This window comes from Schistocerca nitens, chromosome 5 (assembly GCF_023898315.1).
Source record: "Schistocerca nitens isolate TAMUIC-IGC-003100 chromosome 5, iqSchNite1.1, whole genome shotgun sequence".
Lineage (NCBI taxonomy): Eukaryota > Metazoa > Arthropoda > Insecta > Orthoptera > Acrididae > Schistocerca > Schistocerca nitens.
This window is the reverse complement of record NC_064618.1, coordinates 483,218,473-483,240,190: the sequence shown is the minus strand read 5'-3', so window position 1 is coordinate 483,240,190 and position 21,718 is coordinate 483,218,473. Positions and strand designations below refer to the sequence as shown.

At 39.4% G+C, this 21,718-nt stretch overlaps 2 protein-coding genes across 3 annotated transcripts; both read left to right on the top strand.

Moving 5' to 3' along the window:
• Window positions 1-1,584: 1,584 nt before the first annotated feature.
• LOC126259272 (uncharacterized) lies at window positions 1,585-9,083 on the top strand. 2 transcript variants are annotated; one of them, XM_049955908.1, is made up of 4 exons: window positions 1,585-2,144; window positions 5,785-6,023; window positions 6,121-6,508; window positions 6,920-9,083. In XM_049955908.1, the coding sequence occupies exons 3-4, from the start codon at window positions 6,467-6,469 to the stop codon at window positions 7,295-7,297; spliced, it is 420 nt and encodes a 139-aa protein (XP_049811865.1). In that variant the 5' UTR covers window positions 1,585-2,144; window positions 5,785-6,023; window positions 6,121-6,466; the 3' UTR covers window positions 7,298-9,083. The 2 variants fall into 2 exon arrangements, with proteins under 2 accessions (XP_049811865.1, XP_049811864.1); XM_049955907.1 differs by having other exon boundaries at window positions 5,785-6,508.
• On the top strand, window positions 8,295-16,462 carry LOC126260542 (uncharacterized). The gene is made up of 4 exons (XM_049957877.1): window positions 8,295-8,484; window positions 15,114-15,311; window positions 15,422-15,620; window positions 16,273-16,462. Exons 1-4 carry the CDS (start codon window positions 8,295-8,297, stop codon window positions 16,460-16,462), a joined length of 777 nt encoding a protein of 258 aa, XP_049813834.1.
• Window positions 16,463-21,718: the final 5,256 nt, after the last annotated feature.

The window sequence follows — 21,718 nt, the reverse complement described above, 5'->3', positions numbered from 1 at the left end:
GTCACAGTTCAGATGCACTCGATTTTTGGTAGTTTTCGGTATGATACGGCACTTTATAGTATTACAGAGCCTGACGTACATTTTTGCAGTGTTAGTCTTGCAAAACGACTTGACAGTACGCTAGTACTTTTGCAAGTGTCTGAAAAACACCGAATTTGCCACACATTAGCGATAATATCCCTGCTAATTCGTCCTTTTTTCTGCTATTTCTGCGTATTTATTTTCTCGTTTTTGCGACCTAAAGCACAATTTTTCTTGCTGGTGACACTTTCATGTTTTTATTTAACGCACTTTTCGTACTTGCTCCCAGTTTATTAAATAAATAGTAGACTGAGTAAGAAGGGGGAAAAAAGGCGATCGGAGAATAAATGTAGTGTAAAGTAAATACAGTTGGTCATGTAACAGTCAACCCATATAACACCATTTAGGGAAGTGGAAAGTAACACATATGAAAGTGTTTGGGGACATGTTTACTAATATTTTACGCTTCTTAATCAAATGGCGAAGGAAATAAATTGAAGGCAAAATCCACCAAAGAAGATGAATGTGTACTTTGATTAGCTACAATATTGTGTTTTTTATTTGATTTGTGCACAAAATGTATTTAAGATGAATGTAGAAATTGGTAGTAGGTGCTTTGGACACTTAAAAATAGTTGGTATAGCATCTACCTTCAGCCACACACATCCAAATTTTTCTCTGTCTAAACATTCCTCTTCAAAGTGTTTTGAACATAGTTTGGAATATTCTGTGGGGACAAAATTACTCCTCCGTATTTTCTGGAGCCACATCTTTACTCATTGTTCATCCTTCGGGAAACTAAAATATAAATCACACATAATCATTCTCCATGCCCTAGACACACTTAACATGGTCTCCTACTGTAACTTTATGGTAAACAAAAAGGTTTGGACACACACATTATACGAAGACAATTACAGACTGCCACTCTATTGAATTTATCTGTCTCCTGTCTTTCAGATCTATATACATAATCGACATGTCACTGATAAATGCATGGAGGATAGTATTTGCTGAAAGAACTAACCATTCCCTTTCCTGTTCCACTAGCAAATTTACGAGAGGAGGCGATTGTTTGTAAGCTTTTGTACGAGCCGTAATATCTATTATATAGTCATAAAATCGTAGAAAAATAGGTCTACAGAATCAAGCCTTAATTATAATGCGTCTCTAAATTTTTAAACATAGTACCCATGAAAAGTTACTATCTCTCCTTTCACATATTTTTCTTTGCATCCGTAGCAACAACAGTAATTCACCATCGCTTTTACACTATCAACAAACGGTGAAAACACAACAAAAACTCTTCATATTATAAACTTCAAACTCTGTGGAAAGCACACACGCACAGCAAAGTCCCGAAAACACGTGACAATCCTGGTTTTATGTTGACAACACGCGCAGAACGCAATACTCACTCCAGAGATATTTACTCTATGGGCAGTACCAATGATGTGTGTCACTTTGGATCAGAAGAGATTCTCTCTGGTTTCGAGTGGCTAACAGAAGTGGTAAAGGCTGCCAGTCTTGCTCGCAAGATGAAAGCAGAGCTGACCAATTGCAGCATAGTCGACAGGACCGATTGCGAACTTCTGGTACAGAGCTGAGTGGAGGGTCTGAATCAGAGGCTCAGACGGCTCTAACCGCGTAGGTAGCAGATTCCTCGACTTGCGCCAAAGGGTGGATGGGTTTCGGGTTCTGCTGAAGACATCAGGTGTCAACTATACGCAGGAGGCTGCTACACGAGTAGCAGGAGCTGTGCGGCATGGACTGGGCGTTTTTTTAGGTTAGAGGGTCTTGGAAAAACACATGAAGGGCTTTGGCCACAAAGGGTGCAGGCCGAACACAGGAAGAACATAGATACAAACAGGAACCATCGATATAACAGTTGTAAATAGTCATAGCCGTGTTGGAAAAGTACCAGAGTTCCAAGCGCTAATAGAAAGCACTGATGCTCAAATCGTTATAGGCACTGAAAGCTGGTTAAAGCCGGAGATAATCTCAGCTGAAATTTTTGCGAAGAACCTAATGGTGTTCCAAAAGGTTAGGCTAAATACGGTTGGCGGTGGCGTGTTTGTCACGAAATTGAAGTAGACAGTTCCTGTGAGTTAGTACGGGCAGAGGTAAGTTTTGGCAACTGGAATAAAATAATAATTGGATCCTTTTACTGACCTCCGAATTCAGATGATACAGTTGCTGAAAGGTTCAAAGAAAACTTGAGTTTGATTTCAAACACATACCCGACTCATACGAGTATAGTTGGTGGTGACTTAAATTTACCCTCGATATGTTGGCTAAAATACATGTTTAATTCCGGAGGATGCATAAAACATCATAAAAAATTGTACTAAACGCATTCTTTGAAAATTATTTCGAGGAGTTATTTCATGAGCCCACGCGAATAGTAAACGGTTGTGAAAACACATTTGATCTCTTAGCAAAAAATAATCCTGAGTTAATAACGAGCATCAAAACGGATTCAGGGATTTGTGAACACAGGGTTGTCGTAGTGAGACTGAATATTGTAACCTCCAAATCCTCCAAAAATAAACGAAAAATAAACCTATTCAAAAAAGCAGATAAAAATTCACTTGACGCCTTCCTGAGAGACAATCTCCACTCCTTCCAAATTAATGATATAAGTGTAGACCAGATGTGGCTTGAATTCAGAGAAACAGTATCGGTAGCAATTGAGAGATTCATACCAAATAAATTAACAAACGACGGAGCTGATCCTCCTTGGTACACAAAACGGGTCAGAACACTGTTGCAGAAACAACGAAACAAAAATGCCAAATTTAAACGGACGCAAAATCCCCAAGGTTGGCGATCTTTAACAGAAGCTTGAAATTTAGCGCGGACATCAATGCGAGATGTTTATAACAGTTTTCAAAAAGAGATTCTGGTCGTATGTGAAGTATGTTAGCGGCAAGAAACAACCCTTCTATGCCTTCTATGCGCGATTGCAATGCAGATACTGATGAAGCACAGTTACTTAATAATCGTACATCCCTCCGAAACGCCCTCACAAAAGAAGATGAAGTAAATATTCCAGAATTCGAATCAAGAACAGCTGTCAACATGAGTAACGTAGAAGTAAATATCCTCAGAGTAGTGAAGCCACTTAAATCACTTAATAAAAGCAAGTCTTCTGGTCCAGACTGTATACCAGTTAGGTTCCTTTCAGAGTATGCTGATGCATTAGCTCCATACTTGACAATCATATACAACTGTTCACTCGATGAAAGATCCGTATCCCAGAGACTGGAAAGTTGCTCAGGTCACACCAATATTATAAGGGAGACAGGGCAACCAAGAGTACAGGATGATGGCATTACCATCACAGCAAATGGAAACTTGACAAACAACAAGCTGGAAGTCGAAAACATCTCGAATAATCATTTTTTAAATGTTGTAGTGAAAATAGGATCTATATGTTCATTAGAAGAAGCGAGGCAGTTAATAGAACAGACGTTACAAACACCATTTGATACAATTGAAATTCCACCCACCTATCCTTCTGAAATTAGGAAGATAATAAACTCTCTCAAGAATAAAAGCTCACATGGAATTGATGGCATTTCCAGCAGGATAATAAAGGCTTGTTCCCAAGAGATAAGTGGGATTCTTAGACACATATGTAATAGCTCTGTGAAGCAGGGTATTTTTGCAGATAGACTGAAGTATGCCATTGTTAAACCACTGCATAAAAAGGGGGGTACGTCTGATGTCAACAACTACCGCCCAATCTCTCTTCTGACTGCCTTATCCAAAATTTGAAAAAGTAATGTATTGTACAGTAGCTTCACACATTTGTAAAAATAAAGTTTTAACAAAATGTCAGTTTGGTTTCCAGAAAAGTTTTTCAGCGGAAGATGCTATATATACTTTCAACAATGAAATATTAAATGCTCTGAGTAACCAGAAGTCACCTGTTGGGATTTTTTGTGATCTCTAAAAGGCTTTTGACTGTGTAAATCATGAAATACTTCTAGATAAGCTCAAGTTCTGTGGTATGAATGGGACAGCTCTCAAATGGTTCAAATCATACATAACTGGAAGAGTGTAGAAAGTTGAAATAAGCAGTTCACATAATATGCAAAAAACTGGTGATTTCTCAAACTGAGGAACAATCAAGAAGGTTCGGTCTTGGGTCCTCTGCTGTTCTTAATATATATTAATGACTTGCCATTCTATATTCACGAAGATGCAAAGCTGGTACTTCTTGCTGATAATACAAGTATAGCTATCACACCCAACAGACAAGAATTAACTGGTGAAATTGTAAACGATGTTTTTCAGAAAATAATTAAGTGGTTCTCTGCAAATGGGCTCTCATTAAACGTTGACAAAACACAGTACATACAGTTCCACACGGTAAATGGAATGACACCATTAATAAATATAGACTTCGATCAGAAATCGGTAGCTAAGGTAGAATATTCCAAATTTCTAGGTGTATCGTTGATGAGGGGTTGAACTGGAAAAAACACACTGCAGATTTGCTGGGACGTTTCAGTTCAGCTGCTTATGCTATTAGGGTCATTGCAAATTTTAGTGATATAAATCTCAGTAAATTAGCTTACCATACCTATTTTCATTCTCTGCTTTCGTATGGCATCATATTCTGGGGTAACTCATCATTGAGTAAAAGAGTGTTCATTGCACAAAAGCGTGTAATCAGAATAATTGCTGGAGCTCATCCAAGATCATCCTGCAGACACTTATTTAAAGAGCTAGAGATCTTCACTGTAGCCTCACAATATATATATTCACTTACGAAATTTGTTATCAACAATCCGAACGAATTCAAAAGCAATAGCAGTGTCCATGGCTACAACACTAGGAGAAAGGATGATCTTCACTACTCAAGGTTAAATCTAACTTTGGCTCAGAAGGGGGTAAATTATGCTGCCACAAAAGTCTTTGGTCACTTACCTAATAGCTTCAAAAGTGTAAAAAAATGGTTCAAATGGCTCTGAGCACTATGGGACTTAACATCTGTGGTCATCAGTACCCTAGAACTTAGAACTACTTAAACCTAAATAACCTAAGGACATCATACACATCCATGCCCGAGGCAGGATTCGAACCTGCGACCATAGCAGTCGCGCGGTTCCAGATTGAGCGCCTAGAACCGCTAGACCACCGCGGCCGGCCCAAAAGCGTAACAGATAGCCATATAGCATTAAAAGGAAATTAAAAGAATTTCTTAATGGCAACTCCTACTCATTAGATGAATTTTTGGATATAGTAAGTGGGTAATTTCCCCAACCCCACAAAAAATGGAGCACAATTTCACAGTGTACGTCGAGGACATGGTATTGGCGCCACCTGTGACTAACTCCTACGAAAAACTCGTCAGAACTGATCCAGAGTGTCTCTGCCTTACAAGAAGATTGCATGGGTCAGGGTTTGACGCAGAAAGACATTGGCGATCGGAAATCATTGAAGAAACTGAGTCATTTGAGGAGCAAAGTTGATGCCTGCGCTATACCAGATAGCCTGCTATGTACCTTGTGGAATAGGTGCCTACCGCCATAAGTCAAAGCTATTCTAGCATCGCAAATGGAGATGCTTTAGATGCAATAGCAGACCTAGCAAAATACAAGATGCCGTGACATCCATTCGAATTAGTACAGTGACAGTGCTGTGTAATAGTGTATCGGCATCAATGTTTGCATGCACAGAGTGTTATTCTATTGCACTCAGGGTCAATCTGTTTTCAAAACTAATCACTAAACTGTTGTCTTGTCACTCTAGCAATGACAGGGGTTGATATCACAAGAGGTTACATAGCTGTTCTTCAACAAAGTCTTCGACACCTGGTGTAGAACAAGAGCCGATTTGTTGATATCACACAAAATTTGGCGATCAGCCACCTACCCAAATGTCAGCAGCAGTCGGGATTAGACACGTTCGGTTGCTGACTACAGTTATCATCAGCCTATTCATCAGCAATCGAAAGTCAGGATGGAAATTCTTGGTGGACACTGAATCAGGTTTGTGCATTTTATCGTGTACCTTGTTACATGGCAGTCGGCAATCGACTTTGTTCTGCTTACCTGCAGCAAACAATTCTCTGTTATCAACACGCAGCAGACTGAATTAAGATTTGGGGCTGTGCTGTGCCTTTGAATGGATTTTATGATTGCTGACATCGTGTAACCAATAACTGGAGCACACTTCCGGGTGTACTACCACCTGCTGCCAGACATGATAACATCACCAGGCTGACAGCTAAGGTCAGTTGCGGTATGTGGCCCAGGGGGTAACTGGGCTATGGGTTTTTTTCCATAAGAGTTGTCAGAGGAATTTCACTTCAAGTGGTTGGCAGCACTGAAGGACAATGGCGTCTTCCTTGAGCAAGCAGTCTCATCTTTTACAGTGCTTTGGCTTCCCTGTTTGAAAGTTTTCAATTTTGTAGTGCTGGATTTCTATAGCAATGTGGTGCCGTCACGATTTGACAGAATTCTACGGGTTCACTGTAAGTATTATCAATGTTACAAGTAATTTAGCATAAAGTAGAAGCATGACAAACATTTGAAATGTTACTGGCAGCATATGTGATCCTTTAGGTTATAAGTTTGAGGGGGTGGCCCAGTTACCCCAAAAGTTTGTCAAAAATGGGACAATTGCGCCAGGTGCTTGGGGTAACTGGGCTCACCTAGGACCCTTTTACCCCAATTATATCCATTTACCCCAACTACATTAATTATCATTATTGTTATTCTTTAATTCATTACTCAAGTCAGTTTTTATTATTTACTTGTGAATTATGTTAAATGAATTTTACCTGATGTCTACTATTTGAGTTCTAACTGTGACTGTCTAATCTAACCTTAATTTAACCTAGCCTAAACTTCTTTTGACTATCTCTCTAACTTTTTTTTTGCAGATAATGGTGAGAACATACGCCAGAAAAACTCAGAGGGGAGCTGGCATTAACTACTCTGAAGAGGATTTAGAAAAAGCTATCAAATATGTTCGGAATGGCAATTGTACCACCAGAGGAGCAGCTACATTCCACAGTGTTCCTAGATCTACACTGAAACACCATATTCTGGGCACACGGGGTAAAGGATTCACTTCAAAAAACAGCAAAGAAGGTGGTGGTGGTGGTGGTGGTAGTGGTGTTGAATCGTTCTTGTCTGCTGCTGAAGAAGAAGAGATTGGGAACTGTTTGAAAGTATTGGACCGAAATGGTTGTGGCTTATCTCGACAAGGAGTTTTGGTTTTAGTTCAATGTTACATCAGACAAAACAGCATCCCTTGAAGATTCAAAGACCAGAGGCCTGGTGTAGACTGGTTTATAAATTTTAGAATTAGGCACCACTTGTCACTCAAGAAACCACAAAGTATTGAACATGTAAGTGTGAGCAAGTCAACCCAGGGGTAGTACACAACTTCTTTGATGTTTTAGAAAAAACTGCAAGGGAACTGAATCTTCATGGAAAACCAGAGAGCATTTTCAATTGTTATGAAACCTCGTTTTGTCATGATCCATCGAAAACCAGAATTGTTTGGGTCATTGGCGCAAAAAGCAGATGCAAAACAAGTGCATCTGGGCATGAAAATACATCGGTGCTCTTATGTTGTTCTGCTGCAGGACAATAGCTTCCATTACTGTGCATATTCAAAGGCAAATATGTAATGGAGAGTTGGATTAATGCAGATCTTGCTTCGCAAACAGCAATTTCAGCAAGTGCACGCGGATGGATGGAAACCACTTTACTCTTCAATTGGTGTCTACGAAATATAGGTAAAGAAAGGCCAGTGCTGTTGATTTATGATGGTCATACTACACATATTTCAACTAATTTGATAAGACTAGCCCAACAAAATCAAGTCAACATTATTAAGCTACCTCCCCATACTACACACCTATGACAGCTTCTCGATGTGGCAGTTTTTAAAAGCTTCAAGAGCAAATGGGACAGTGAATTATGTAAATGGCAAAGAGGAAATCCACGGAAAAATATCCCTAAGCAGACATTTGTCTCACTTTTAACCAGACCGGCCCAAGATGTGCCAATAACAAATATTATCACTGGATTTAAGACTACTGGAATTTATGATTGGGAAGTACAGGGGGTTAACAAAGAAGTAATCCCAACTTCAGTATCCAAGACAACTGATCTGATGAAGTACAAAAAAATTGCCTAAATCCAAATGTGCCACCACAGGCAGCTACTATCTGACAAGAAACAGACTTCCACTCAACAGACATAGTGTCTTCAGAAATCACTTCAGCTTCTAACCCTATAGACACAATGCCACTGGGAATGGTTGCTATTTCTGCATCCACAGCTACAAACCCACCAGGAGTAGCCAGTACATCCACAGCTGCAAGCCCACCAGCAGTAGCCAATACATCCACAGGAGTATGTCGTGAAAGTTTTGAAGACCTGTCATTAGACATGCTTAAGAGTGAGAAAAAACCTGAAATAGGTGATAAGAAGCGTAAAAGACTTTTGACCAACTGTGAGATTATTACATCAAAACAATATTTATTAATGAAAGAAAAAGAGTGGTAAGTGAACAGAAAGACACTCAACCACACTGCAAGAGAAACGCAGAAAGAGTTGGCAAAGATCAACCTTTCTAAGTCTGTTGCCAGCCAAAAATTAGTGAAGAAAGTGATCAATTTTCTGCATGTGACAGTGACGATGATTATGCTTTTATAAGTTATACTGACAAAGAATTAGATGAACACGATGTGAATTCAATAGAAGTGGGTGAATATTGTGTTGTCAAAGACTATGAAAAATCAGAAGTGAATTTCAGGCTGTACATAGCAAAAGTAACAAACCAGTCACACACTGGATATGATGTCATGTTTTGCAGACGTCATTCCCAAACAATGAAATTTATGAAAACAGAAGAAGGGGCTTACATTGCCAAAAAAGATGTAGTAAGGAAGCTGTCAAAGCCTCTTAAAAGCAGCTCTGCTAGCTTCAAGGACATGATTAGCTTTACTGATGATTTGAGTGACCTATCACATATTTATTAACATTTTTTAACTACACATATAGTATAAAACTTAAATATTAATACCTGTAATTGGATTGATCTTTACTAATAATTGTAACTCCTGATCCTCAATAAAAGTTGTGTTATTCGAAAATTTGAATTAATTTAATACCCACTCACTTTGAAGATGTTATCTTGCAGTGTCGATAGCTCAACTACAGGGTCACAGTAATGACTTGTATTAATTTTCACATGGGGTTTACATGTTTGCCAACAGGCCCAGTTGCCTCAATTGAAACAACAACAGTTTCTATGGAAATAATGCCCTTGTGGCCCATTTGCCCCACTTTTTAGGGGTATCTGGGCCCATTAGGCTTTTTTTTCTTTTTTTCCCTTTAAGTTTAAACATCAATAAAATTACGTTAATTTATAATATATTTGAAGGTTGCATGTTGAATTATAAGAAAACATATTTAAGATATTAATTTAACGTATTAGTGCTTCTCAGGCTAGTACTAAATTAGGAACTACGTGCTCACCTTGTAAAATCATGGACCAGATACCCCAACTAACCTTACAGGTTTCTGATGCAGCACAGCTGTCAACACTGCCAAGATTGTTCAATTGGCAAGTGATTAGTACGCAGATCTACTGCAATAGATTCCAGCCTTGATTTGACCTCCTGTAGCTCCTAAGAAGGTACATCATAGCACTGTCCACCATACTAAGACTGGCAATGGCCCATCTATCTTGTCTAGGCCCGGACAATTAGCTCTTGACTGTCTGGCCATTGTGAAGGCAGAATTTGATTCCGTGCTCAAGGAATGCATCATTCGACCATCAGGCAGTCTTCTATGTTGTCTCCTCTCCACCTTGTGCCGACGAAGTGTGATGTGCAGTGGGGTGCAGTAAATATCGAACACTTAACACTCCATCAGTGTCAGGCTGGTAGCCGGTACTCATATTGTGGGTTACAGTTACACTTTATGTGGTGCAACTGTGTTCAGTGTGGTTGGCTGTGCTAAGACCCTAAAGCAGCCATCATCACTCCATTTGGTATATTTGAGAATCTTTTTATGACACTTGGCCTGTGTAACACTGCAGAGTCATAGAAAAGGTTTCTCAGCTTAGTACAACAGTGTCTACAATTCTGTTTTACCTCTTTGGACAATATCCATATCTTTTTGGCTACTGCAGAACAGCAGTCTTTAAGCATTTAGGACACTACAGAGTGGTTCTGAACACTGCTAAGTATGTGCTTGATAAGTCTTAAATTAACTTTCTAGGCCACCAGATCACTACCACTTCTTGGGCACACTGAAGTTATTATTTTCCTTCCTGGTGAAATTCGTGTATGTAGCGTTCTTTTCATTAATTGCTAGGCCTCTGGCTAGTGTGGCTTCTTTCAGCTCACATATTATTCTCTCTAGTGAAACTTTTCTTCTGCTAATAATTGCTACATCATCAGCATATGCACAAATTGGCTTGACTTTGTGGCTATGTAACTAGATATTTGATGTTTTAGAATGGCCGCTACAAGAATCAGATTCAAAAGTATTGTAGAGAAGGCATCCCCTGGTGTGAATCCTTTACTATCGCTAAACCATTTACCGAGTCCCCCAGCCACTCACACTGCAGCCTTGTAGCCAGCCAATGTTACCTGGATAAGTGAAACATATTTAGATAATAGAATACCAAGTAGTAGCAAAGCATTTATGCTCTATCAAGACTATCAAAGGCCTGCATGAAATCTGTGTACATGTTATGAAGCTCAGTATTACACTCAGATGCATTTTCATGTATTTGCTTCAGCGCAAATACCTAATCTGTTGCCGGCCGAAGTGGCCGTGCGGTTAAAGGCGCTGCAGTCTGGAACCGCAAGACCGCTACGGTCGCAGGTTCGAATCCTGCCTCAGGCATGGATGTTTGTGATGTCCTTAGGTTAGTTAGGTTTAACTAGTTGTAAGTTCTAGGGGACTAATGACCTCAGCAGTTGAGTCCCATAGTGCTCAGAGCCATTTGAACCTAATCTGTTGTTGATCTATTAGGCCAAAATCCACAATGGATATGGAACTAGCCTGTTGTGGATAATACTAGAGACAATCTTATAGCTTACATTCAGCAGGGTAATTCCTCAGTAATTTGAACAACAAGTCTTCTCTCCTTTCTCCTAGATTGATTCGATTACCTGTAAGGTCCACTATTTTGGGATTCTTTTCTGATCCCATATTAGCTTGATGAGTTTGCAGATTCGCTTATGGAGACCAATTCCCTCATTTTTCAACAGTTCTGCTGTTATTCCATCAGTTTCTGGTGCTTTGAAATTTTTTAGACACTGTGTTTTCTTCTGTACCTCATCTAATGTGGGTTCTTCTATCTCTGAATCTGCAATGTAATAGAATGGCTGGACACTCTTGGTAGGGTTGCCCTCCAGAATTCCCTTGAAGTATTCTGTCCATCTATCAGGAACATTTTGTTTATCTGTCAGCAAATTTCCCTCTTTGTCCTTACAGTCTGTTATGTTTGGAATATAGACCAAAAATAACAGGATATTCTTTAGTTTTTCTTTAATTTTCTTATAATACTTTTTGCTCTCATTCCTTTGATAGTGCTCTTCCACTTCCTCTATCTTTATCCTTATGGCTTCCCTTTTCTTTTTTGTCCTACACACTCTTGCAACCTCTATTCTCTTGTCATCACGTAATGCCTAATTTAATCTTGTACTTCACTGAAAGCACTTCAGCCTTCCTTCCTTTTTCTGTTCCACTGCCTGTCAAAATTTATCATCATAGCATTCTTCATTTTTAACTCTCCTTGTTTCCCCCAGTATTTCATGTGCTGTTGTCAGAATGACATTGTTAATAGAGTTCTAGTCTTTGTCTGTACCATCTTCACCATCTTTTTTCATAACTCCTGTTTCAATCTGTTCTTAAACAGTAGACCTATGTTTCAGTTGTTCTGTAATAAATTTATTTATTCTGGTGTCATTTCCTTTGGCAGACATAGCAAGTTTCTGGCTCATTTTGGATCCCATTAGATAATGGTCAGAATATGAATTAGCTCCTCTGAAAGAGCACATATTTTCCATACCAGATGCCTACTCTTCGATATCAGTATATGGTCTATTTAATTTGCTTCATTTGTTCCTGGTATTTTCCAGGTCCGTTTATAGATTTTTTTCCTTTGGAAACAGGTACTTAATGCCTTTAATTTATTCGAAGAAGCAAACTGGTCAACCCTCATAATGTTGTTACTACTTTCATTGTGCAGACTTTTATTACCAAACACACTTTTAAAACCCTCTCCTTTGTCAAGTTTGATATTAAAATCACCAAAGATCATTTTGGAATCATATCTAGGTATTTTATCACCAACTCCCTGTAGCTGACTGTAAAAATCCCTATCTTTTCTTTTCTGTTGGTGCGTAAATATTCACAAATGTCATGTTTCGAAATTTGCCTTTGATATGCAGAGAACATATTCTTTCATTATGTGGAGTGAAAGCAATAACAGATCTACAAATATCTTTGGAAACTATAAACCCAACTCCATGCTCCCATTGTCTTACGAGGGCTATTCAGAAATTAGGGAACGTTTTTGTCTGACGCCGCTATGCGCACCCCAATCGCGTATATTTTGGTATGTGCGTGCTCGCCAGCTCAGTCGGCATCTATCTGTGACAGCTGGAACGTCTATGCATGTCTCGTTTTTTCAATACACAAATTTGAAATGTGAGCTGCAATCGAAAATTCACCAGTTGTGAGGTGCGATCTGATACCTATAGAAATTTATTGTGAACTGTGCGAAGTGTACGGAAACAATGTAATGAGTGAATGCTCAGCCCAGAAATGGTGCATTCAGTTTAAAAATGGCCGAACCAATGTTCATGATGAAGAGGAGAGTGGACGCCTCGCCATTGTGACTGACAATCTTGTCGCTAAAGTTGATAAAACGAGTCATGACAACTGTCGCTTCGCAATAACGGAGCTTTCGCTTTATTTTCCACAAGACTTTGTTGTTTGAAATTGTCACTCAAAAGCTAGGCTGCCACAAAGCTTGTGCACGATGGGTGCCCAAAATGCTTACAGAGCACCATAAAGAACAGCGAATGAGGGCAACTTTGACATATCTGGAGACCTATCACAAACATAGTGATTCATTACTGGATTGAAATATAACCAGTGACGACACTTGGGTGAAACATGTCAATTGGGACACAAAATTACAGTCCATGGAGTGGGGACACACAAAGTCCCCCCCAAAACCAAGAAAATGTTTGTAAACCTTGTCAGCAAGGAAATTGATGGCGCCAGTGTTTTGGGATAGGCAAGGTATACTACTTATTGATTTTCTCAGATGTTGAGGAAGCATAAATTCTGTCTGGTACTGTCAAACTTTTCACAGCCTTAGAAGAGCAGTTCAAAACAAACGCCAAGGGAAGCTGCTGTCCAAAATTTTGTTTTTGCACGACAGTGCCTGACCTCACACAGCAAACCGCACTAAATAACTCCTTAATTCATTCAAATGGGAAATTTTCCCTAATCCGCCCTACAGCCCCAATCTTGCACCAAACTACTCCAATTGTTTCCCAAAATGAAGAACTGGCTTCCAATGCAGTGCTTTGATGACGACGCAGAACTCCAGGTGGGCGTGACTCACTGGCTGAAGACTCAGATGGCACAATTTTATGACGAAGGTTTTTCAAAGCTTGTCCAACGATATGATAAGTGTCTCAATGTGTTTGATGACTATGTGGAAAAGTAATACGTCGGTCACTCTTTCGGATGTATATAATAAAATGTATTTCTTGTACTTAGTTTTCTTTAATGCCAAAACGTTCGCTAGTTTCTGAATGCCCTCGTATTACCTATTCCTGAATAATATAGGGAGAATTTATGCTGATGAATCTCACCTCTTGCCTTCCACCTGATTTCCTGAAGTGCAACAACTCCCATCTCATACTTTAGCGTCTCTTTCATAATGCTCTTCGTGCAGCAGGGTACGCACATTCCATATCCCAAATTTAAGCACCTGGATATCTATATTCCTGTTCTTTGGCACACCTTGTCTTCATAAAGGCAGTCCAGGATTCATTCTTAAATTATGCGTGGTGACAGGCTTTTTGTGAGGCAGGGGCATCAACCCTGTGCTCAACCCCCAACCTGGAGGACCAAGCTTTCATTTCGGGGTTAGCTCCACTAGAAAGGTAGATGACTTAGACTATAGAGCTACCTCTGATCTATGATGTGGGACACACTTTGTCTGGCTCCTCCACTGGGGCCAATCTGGCTTGGGTGACCCTGCCCAGTAGCTACACTATGCCAGTATAGCTCCCAGTTCCTTCAGAGCGCACAAGCCTCCCCACCCAGCACATAAGGTGCCTTTGACAGGGCAGTATCCAATGGAGAGGGTTTGGTGGAGTAGTTGGTCCAAAAATAATAAAGAAGAAAACGAGCTGCTGGTTAGCTTTGAGTCCTCAGGAAGAGATAACAATAATATAGAGGTAACTGAAAACCATTTTTTTACTTCCAGAGGTTCTCAATTTCTACAAAGGAAAGGAACAATATGAAATAAATGTGTCTAGAAGAAGAATGAAAGAGTAATTCTGAGGAAGATTCTTGGTGGACACAAAAAAATTGGTGAAAATTGGGTAAATATGAGCAATGAGAAAATCTACCAATTTATTAAACCAGTCACAATGGGAATTAGAAAGAGAAGGCTGATGTTCTTTGGTAATCTGGTGAGAATGGATGGCAGATTAATGAAGAAAATCTTCAATATAATTCAACAGAGGAAAACACCCAACTCTTGGTTGCAAGAAATAAGAAAGACCTCGGAGAACTTGGACTTACAGAAACGAAGGAGGAGGAGGAGATTAGTGTTTAACGTCCCGTCGACAACGAGGTCATTAGAGACGGAGCGCAAGCTCGGGTGAGGAAAGGATGGGGAAGGAAATCGGCCGTGCCCTTTCACAGGAACCATCCCGGCATTTGCCTGAAGCGATTTAGGGAAATCACGGAAAACCTTAAATAAGGATGGCCGGAGACGGGATTGAACCGTCGTCCTCCCGAATGCGAGTCCAGTGTGCTAACCACTGCGCCACCTCGCTCGGTTTACAGAAATGGTTGCAATGAATAGGGACAAATACAGAAAGGCAATAACTGAATTCGAGGTTATTCAGGAGGCTCCAAAACCGAAGACCAACGGGAATCTAACAGCTGAACACGTGGAAAAAATAGCAGCAGGCAGAAGAGCAGCCCGTGAGGAGAAAGAAAAATGTGAACATGAAATAAAATTTGCAACACGGTCATTAGTTGGTCAGTTCATGTAAATAAATAAATAAAATACATGTGTTTAAGATTAAAAAAGGTAGCTGTATGAAAATTGTATGTACTTGTGTAAAATTAATGGAAAATAATTATACTAGGGGTTCTTTACAAGAAAGGACACGAGTTCAGTACAGAGTGGATCACGTTGTGGCATATTGAAGCTTTCATGAAGTGGAAACTGGACTCCCCTGACCATGAGTGTGTAAAGATTGGGCTCAGAGGTGGCTGCTATTGGTGGCCAAACTGGGAATTGTCAACTGCTGGAGACCATGCTGGAGCAACAATCCAATTTATCAGGTGAACAACCTCTTTTCAGAAATTCTTTAATTGGAATTTAGACATATATTTGAGATCTGAAAACAAACTCAATAAAAATGCTTTCTAGGGTTATCATTTGAGGGCACGATTTTTTGAACTGATGTAATTCACAAGTATTTCATCAGCATCATTAGACTGGATTTTCTTCTTTTCCTTATTTTTCTTGGGAAGTGGTTCCAGTGCTCCAGTTTTCTCCGAACTTGGATGTATTTCCTCATTTCATTTTCTCATAGCACAATCTTGCTCTGAATGTGGATTTACTGTTTCATTTATGGCCTCACCAGTTTCCTCTTTTTGCTCAAATTCACTTACAACTGATGAGTCATCAGTGTCTATTGAAAGAGAAGATTGAGATGGAAGATTCCAAGGTACGTCATTTCCTTTCGCAGTCACACGTGATTTTAGGATCGTTATGGTTTGCAGTGGAGGCCATGACAACTTTTTGGTCTTGGAATCAGATGGTGGTTTTTTCATGTTCCTTGTAAATAAGATTCTCACATATCTCCAGTACATTCTTTCACTGAAACAGAATATAGAATTAATTAAAAACTGTTCGTTTATTTTAGTCATTTAAAATGTGTTACATTATTTATTTTATTTTACTGTATTTAACAAATTTATTATTTTTCAGATACCTTGATACTGGCAGATCTTTCAAATCTTTGACTCCATATTTCATTAGAGGAGAACAAACAATTGGTTTGGCTGTAGCTAAGACAACAGATGGAATAGGGATCTGTTTGCAACCAATGTACATTGCAGTTCCTGATGGGAATGGTGGAAGCAACCTTGGAGTTTGCCCCACTGCATTAGTTCAATAGGTGGCGAGCATACCAGGACTACGCACGCAAAAAATAGGATCAATTACTATTATTACAGAGGTTATCCCTCAGTTCAGTTTACGGAATGTGCTATATGCAGATGACTGTGGAAGAACAGTGGGAGAACAGTGATTGAGGTGTATCCTGTTCATCATGTTTAGGTCGCTAGTGGGTTCAAGGGGGTTGAATTTATCACAACCACACCCACTACCATTAGACGCAAATCAGGTTCCTGTCCCCTGTTTTTTCATTGGTGACGAGGCCTTCCCTCTGAAAACTTATGTCATGCAGTCATACCCAAGAGCTATTCTGGCAAATGAAAAATGAATTTTCAATCTTTGACTGACTATAGGTTGCAAGACAGTAGAACGTGCACCTGGAATACCAACATCAAACTTCCATGTATTTGATGGGCCTGTTGTTTCTTCAGGGTGGAGTTGCATGGGGAGGAGGGAAGGTGCAGGGAAGGGGGGGAACAGTCAGTTACATCCATGTTGCACAATTATATCTGAAAATCAGGAGTTCCGCAAATTCCATCAGGGAATATCTTGCAAATTATTTATTAATTGCTAGCTTAGCAATTCATTCACATCAGGAGAGGATTAATGAAAAGTTGAGTACTTCAGTTTAATTTTATGTATTCATTCATTTTTTTAAATTTTAAATGGGCATTGGAAGTAACTACATGATGATTTTTTTGTTACTTATTATGTATTTAGGCATTAATATTGTATTTGAGTTTATTTTTAGTATACCTACATGTTTTATAGTTGATATTATGTTCATACCCTTTGTTTATGTGCTAAAAACTTCAATTTCATCATTACTTACACAATGAAGGACCAAAAAAACTGGTACACCTGCCTAGTATTGTGTAGGGGCCCCGCGAGCATGCAGATGTGCCATAAAACAACACGGCATGGACTCGACTAATGTCTGAAGTAGTGCTGGCGAGAATTGACATCAAGAATCCTGGAGGGCTGTCCATAAACCTGTAAGAGCACGTTGCAAGGTATCCCGAATACGCTCAATAATGTTCATGTCTGGAGAGTTTGGTGGTCAGTGTAGGTGTTTAAACTCAGAAGAGTGTTCCTGGAGCCACTCTCTAGCAATTCTCGACGTGTGGGGTGTCATGTTGTCCTGCTGCAATTGCCCAAGTCTGTCGGAATGCACAATGGACATGAATGGATGCAGGTGATCAGACAGGATGCTTATGTACATGTCACCTGTCAGAGTCGTATCTAGACTTATCAGGGATCCCATATCACTCCAATTCCACAAGCCCTAAACCATTACAGAGTCGAGTCTCCACCAGCTTGTAAAGTCCACTGCTCATGTACAGGGTCCATGGATTCATGAGGTTGTCTCCATACTCATTCACGTCCATCTGCCAACCAGGCATCATACTTCCAGTCATCAACAGTCCAATGACGATGTTGACGGTTCCAGGTGAGGTGTAAAGCTTTATGTTGTGCAGTGATAAAGTGTACACAAGTGGGCCTTCGGCTCCAAAAGCCCATATCGATGATGTTTTGTTGAATAGCTCACATGCTGACACTTATTGATGGCCCAGAACTGAAATCTGTAGCAATTGGTGGAATGGATGCACTTTTGTGATGTTGAACGATTCTCTACAATTGTTGTTGGTCCTGTTCTTGCAGGATCGTTTTTCAGCTACAGTGATGTCATAGATTTGATGTTTTTCCCAGATTCCTGATATTCAAGGTAGACTTGTAAAATGGTCATATGGGAAAATCCCCACTTCATCGCTACCTCGGAGATGCTGTGTCCCATTGCTTGTGCGCCAACTATAACACTGCATTCAAACTCACTAAATCTTGATAACCTGCCATTTGAACTGCAGCAACTGATCTATAAGTAGTAACGTAAATCACAAATGAACTTTTGATGTCCATTTTTACTAACTGGACTTGAAACTAATTTAGGTGAATCTTTTATCCAACAGTAGTGCAAATTATTTTCTTCTTTGAAATATAGTAAATGTTTTTCTTTTTTTGATTTTGTTATTTTCAATGGACATGCTTCATAATTTTCATGAGAAGAATGAGGAGTAATAGATATATTAACTTTTTGCAATATCACCACCTTCAATAGGAAACGAAATATTAGGTATTTTCCCGTCAAGTTCTGTAACCAATTTTGTATAATTACTTGTTCTATCTGGATTTCTACATTTCTATCTATTTACTGGATTTAATGCTGAAGCTATAGACCATATAAATCACTTTGAGCATTATTTTTAACATTAATACAAGCTTGTTTCTCATTTATTATTGTGGTAGTTCAGTACAAGATGAACCTCTTAATGGGACATGTCTACTAATTGATAATTGTACTCTAAATATTTTATTTAATGCCCAACGTGAATCACAAAATTGATGATTAGATATGTGTGTTAAAATATTTTGTTTTCCTTTCTGAAATTTGTTAGATATATCTTTTTCCCTAGTGAGCCTATAATTTTGACTTTCATGCCAAAGTTCCATAATTTTATCTTTTGTCTTCAGTTTGTACTATGATAAAATTTATCTTCAATCCATGATGTATTTGTAGATAATATTTCACAAGTTTCATAATTTCTGTCTTCGATGCATTCAAGAAGTAGTTTGAGTCAAACAAGTTTATATTATTTTCAGAATGTATGTTGTTGTTGTTGTGGTCTTCAGTCCAGAGACTGGTTTGATGCAGCTCTCCATGCTACTCTATCCTGTGCAAGCTTCTTCATCTCCCAGTACCTACTGCAACCTACATCCTTCTGAATCTGCTTGGTGTATTCATCTCTTGGTCTCCCTCTACGATTTTTACCCTCCACGCTGCCCTCCAATGCTAAATTTGTGATCCCTTGATACCTCAGAACATGTCCTACCAACCGATCCCTTCTTCTAGTCAAGTTGTGCCACAAACTTCTCTTCTCCCCAATCCTCTTCAATACCTCCTCATTAGTTATGTGATCTACCCATCTAATCTTCAGCATTCTTCTGTAGCACCACATTTCGAAAGCTTCTATTCTCTTCTTGTCCAAACTATTTATCGTCCATGTTTCACTTCCATACATGGCTACACTCTGTACAAATACTTTCAGAAATGACTTCCTGACACTTAGATCAATACTCGATGTTAACAAATTTCTGTTCTTCAGAAATGCTTTCCTTGCCATTGCCAGTCTACATTTTATATCCTCTCTACTTCGACCATCATCAGTTATTTTGCTCCCCAAATAACAAAACTCCTTTACTACTTTAAGTGTCTCATTTCCTAATCTAATTCCCTCGGCATCACCAGACTTAATTCGACTACATTCCATTATCCTCGTTTTGCTTTTGTTGATGTTCATCTTATATCCCCCTTTCAAGATGCTATCCATTCCGTTCAACTGCTCTTCCAAGTCCTTTGCTGACTCTGACAGAATTACAATGTCATCGGTGAACCTCAAGCTTTTTATTTCTTCTCCATGGATTTTAATACCTACTCCGAATTTTTCTTTTGTTTCCTTCACTGCTTGCTCAATATACAGATTGAATAACATCGGGGAGAGGCTACAACCCTGTCTCACTCCCTTCCCAACCACTGCTTCCCTTTCATGCCCCTCAACTCTTATAACTGCCATTTGGTTTATGTACAAATTGTAAATAGCCTTTCGTTCCCTGTATTTTACCCCTGCCACCTTCAGAATCTGAAAGAGAGTATTCCAGTCAACATTGTCAAAAGCTTTCTCTAAGTCTACAAATGCTAGAAACGTAGGTTTGCCTTTCCTTAATCTAGCTTCTAAGATAAGTCGTAGGGTCAGTATTGCCTCACGTGTCCCAACATTTCTACGGAATCCAAACTGATCCTCCCCGAGGTCGGCTTCTACCAGTTTTTCCATTCGTCTGTAAAGAATTCGAGTTAGTATTTTGCAGCCGTGACTTATGAAACTGACAGTTCGGTAATTTTCACATCTGTCAACACCTGCTTTCTTTGGTGGTTGCAATTATTATATTCTTCTTGAAGTCTGAGGGTATTTCGCCTGTCTCATACATCTTGCTCACCAGATGGTAGAGTTTTGTCAGGACTGGCTCTCCCAAGGCTGTCAGTAGTTCTAGTGGAATGCTATCTACTCCCGAGGCCTTGTTTCGAGTCAGGTCTTTCATTGCTTTGTCAAACTCTTCACGCAGTATCATATCTGCCATTTCATCTTCCTTTACATCCTGTTCTATTTCCATAATATTGTCCTCAAATACATCGCCCTTGTATAGACCCTCTACACTCCTTCCACCTTTCTGCTTTCCCTTCTTTGCTTAGAACTGGGTTTCCATCTGAGCTCTTGATATTCATACAAGTGGTTCTCTTTTCTCCAAAGGTCCCTTTAATTTTCCTGTAGGTAGTATCTATCTTATCCCTAGTGAGATAAGCCTCTACATCCTTACATTTGTCCTCTAGCCATCCCTGCTTAGCCATTTTGCACTTCCTGTCGATCTCATTTTTGAGACGTTTGCATTCCTTTTTCCCTGCTTCATTTACTGCATTTTTATATTTTCTCCTTTCGTCAATTAAATTCAATATTTCTTCTGTTACCCAAGGATTTCTACTAGCCCTTGTCTTTTTACCTACTTCATCCTCTGCTGCCTTCACTACTTCATCCCTCAAAGCTACCCATCCTTGTTCTACTGTATTTCTTTCCCCCATTCCTGTCAATTGTTCCCTTATGCTCTCCCTGAAACTCTGTACAACCTTTGGTTCTTTCAGTTTATCCAGGTCCCATCTCCTTAAATTCCCACCTTTTTGCAGTTTCTTCAGTTTTAATCTACAGCTCTTAACCAATAGATTGTGGTCAGAGTCCACATCTGCCCCTGGAAATGTCTTACAATTTAAATCCTGGTTCCTAAATCTCTGTCTTACCATTATATAATCTATCTGAAACCTGTCAGTATCTCCCGGCTTCTTCCATGTATACAACCTTCTTTTACGATTCTTGAACCAAGTGTTAGCAATGAGTAAGTTGTGCTCCGTGCAAAATTCTACCAGGCGGCTTCCTCTTTCATTTCTTTCCCCCAATCCATATTCACCTACTACGTTTCCTTCTCTCCCTTTTCCTACTACCGAATTCCAGTCACCCATGACTATTAAATTTTCATCTCCCTTCACTATCTGAATAATTTCTTTTATTTCATCATACATTTCTTCAATTTCTTCGTCATCTGCAGAGCTAGTTGGCATATCAACTTGTACTACTGTAGTAGGCGTGGGCTTCGTGTC

What these genes read in the sequence shown, in the direction of transcription:
- LOC126259272 (XM_049955908.1), top strand. Translation starts at nt 6,467, where the DNA reads ATGTGGTGCCGTCACGATTTGACAGAATTCTACGGGTTCACT. An exon ending in CAGAATTCTACGGGTTCACT is followed by an intron (nt 6,509 to 6,919) that starts GTAAGTATTATC and finishes TTTTTTTTGCAG; the next exon opens with ATAATGGTGAGAACATACGC.
- LOC126260542 (XM_049957877.1), top strand. Translation starts at nt 8,295, where the DNA reads ATGCCACTGGGAATGGTTGCTATTTCTGCATCCACAGCTACAAACCCA. An exon ending in TGCAACACGGTCATTAGTTG is followed by an intron (nt 15,312 to 15,421) that starts GTCAGTTCATGT and finishes TAATTATACTAG; the next exon opens with GGGTTCTTTACAAGAAAGGA. An exon ending in GCAACAATCCAATTTATCAG is followed by an intron (nt 15,621 to 16,272) that starts GTGAACAACCTC and finishes ATTATTTTTCAG; the next exon opens with ATACCTTGATACTGGCAGAT.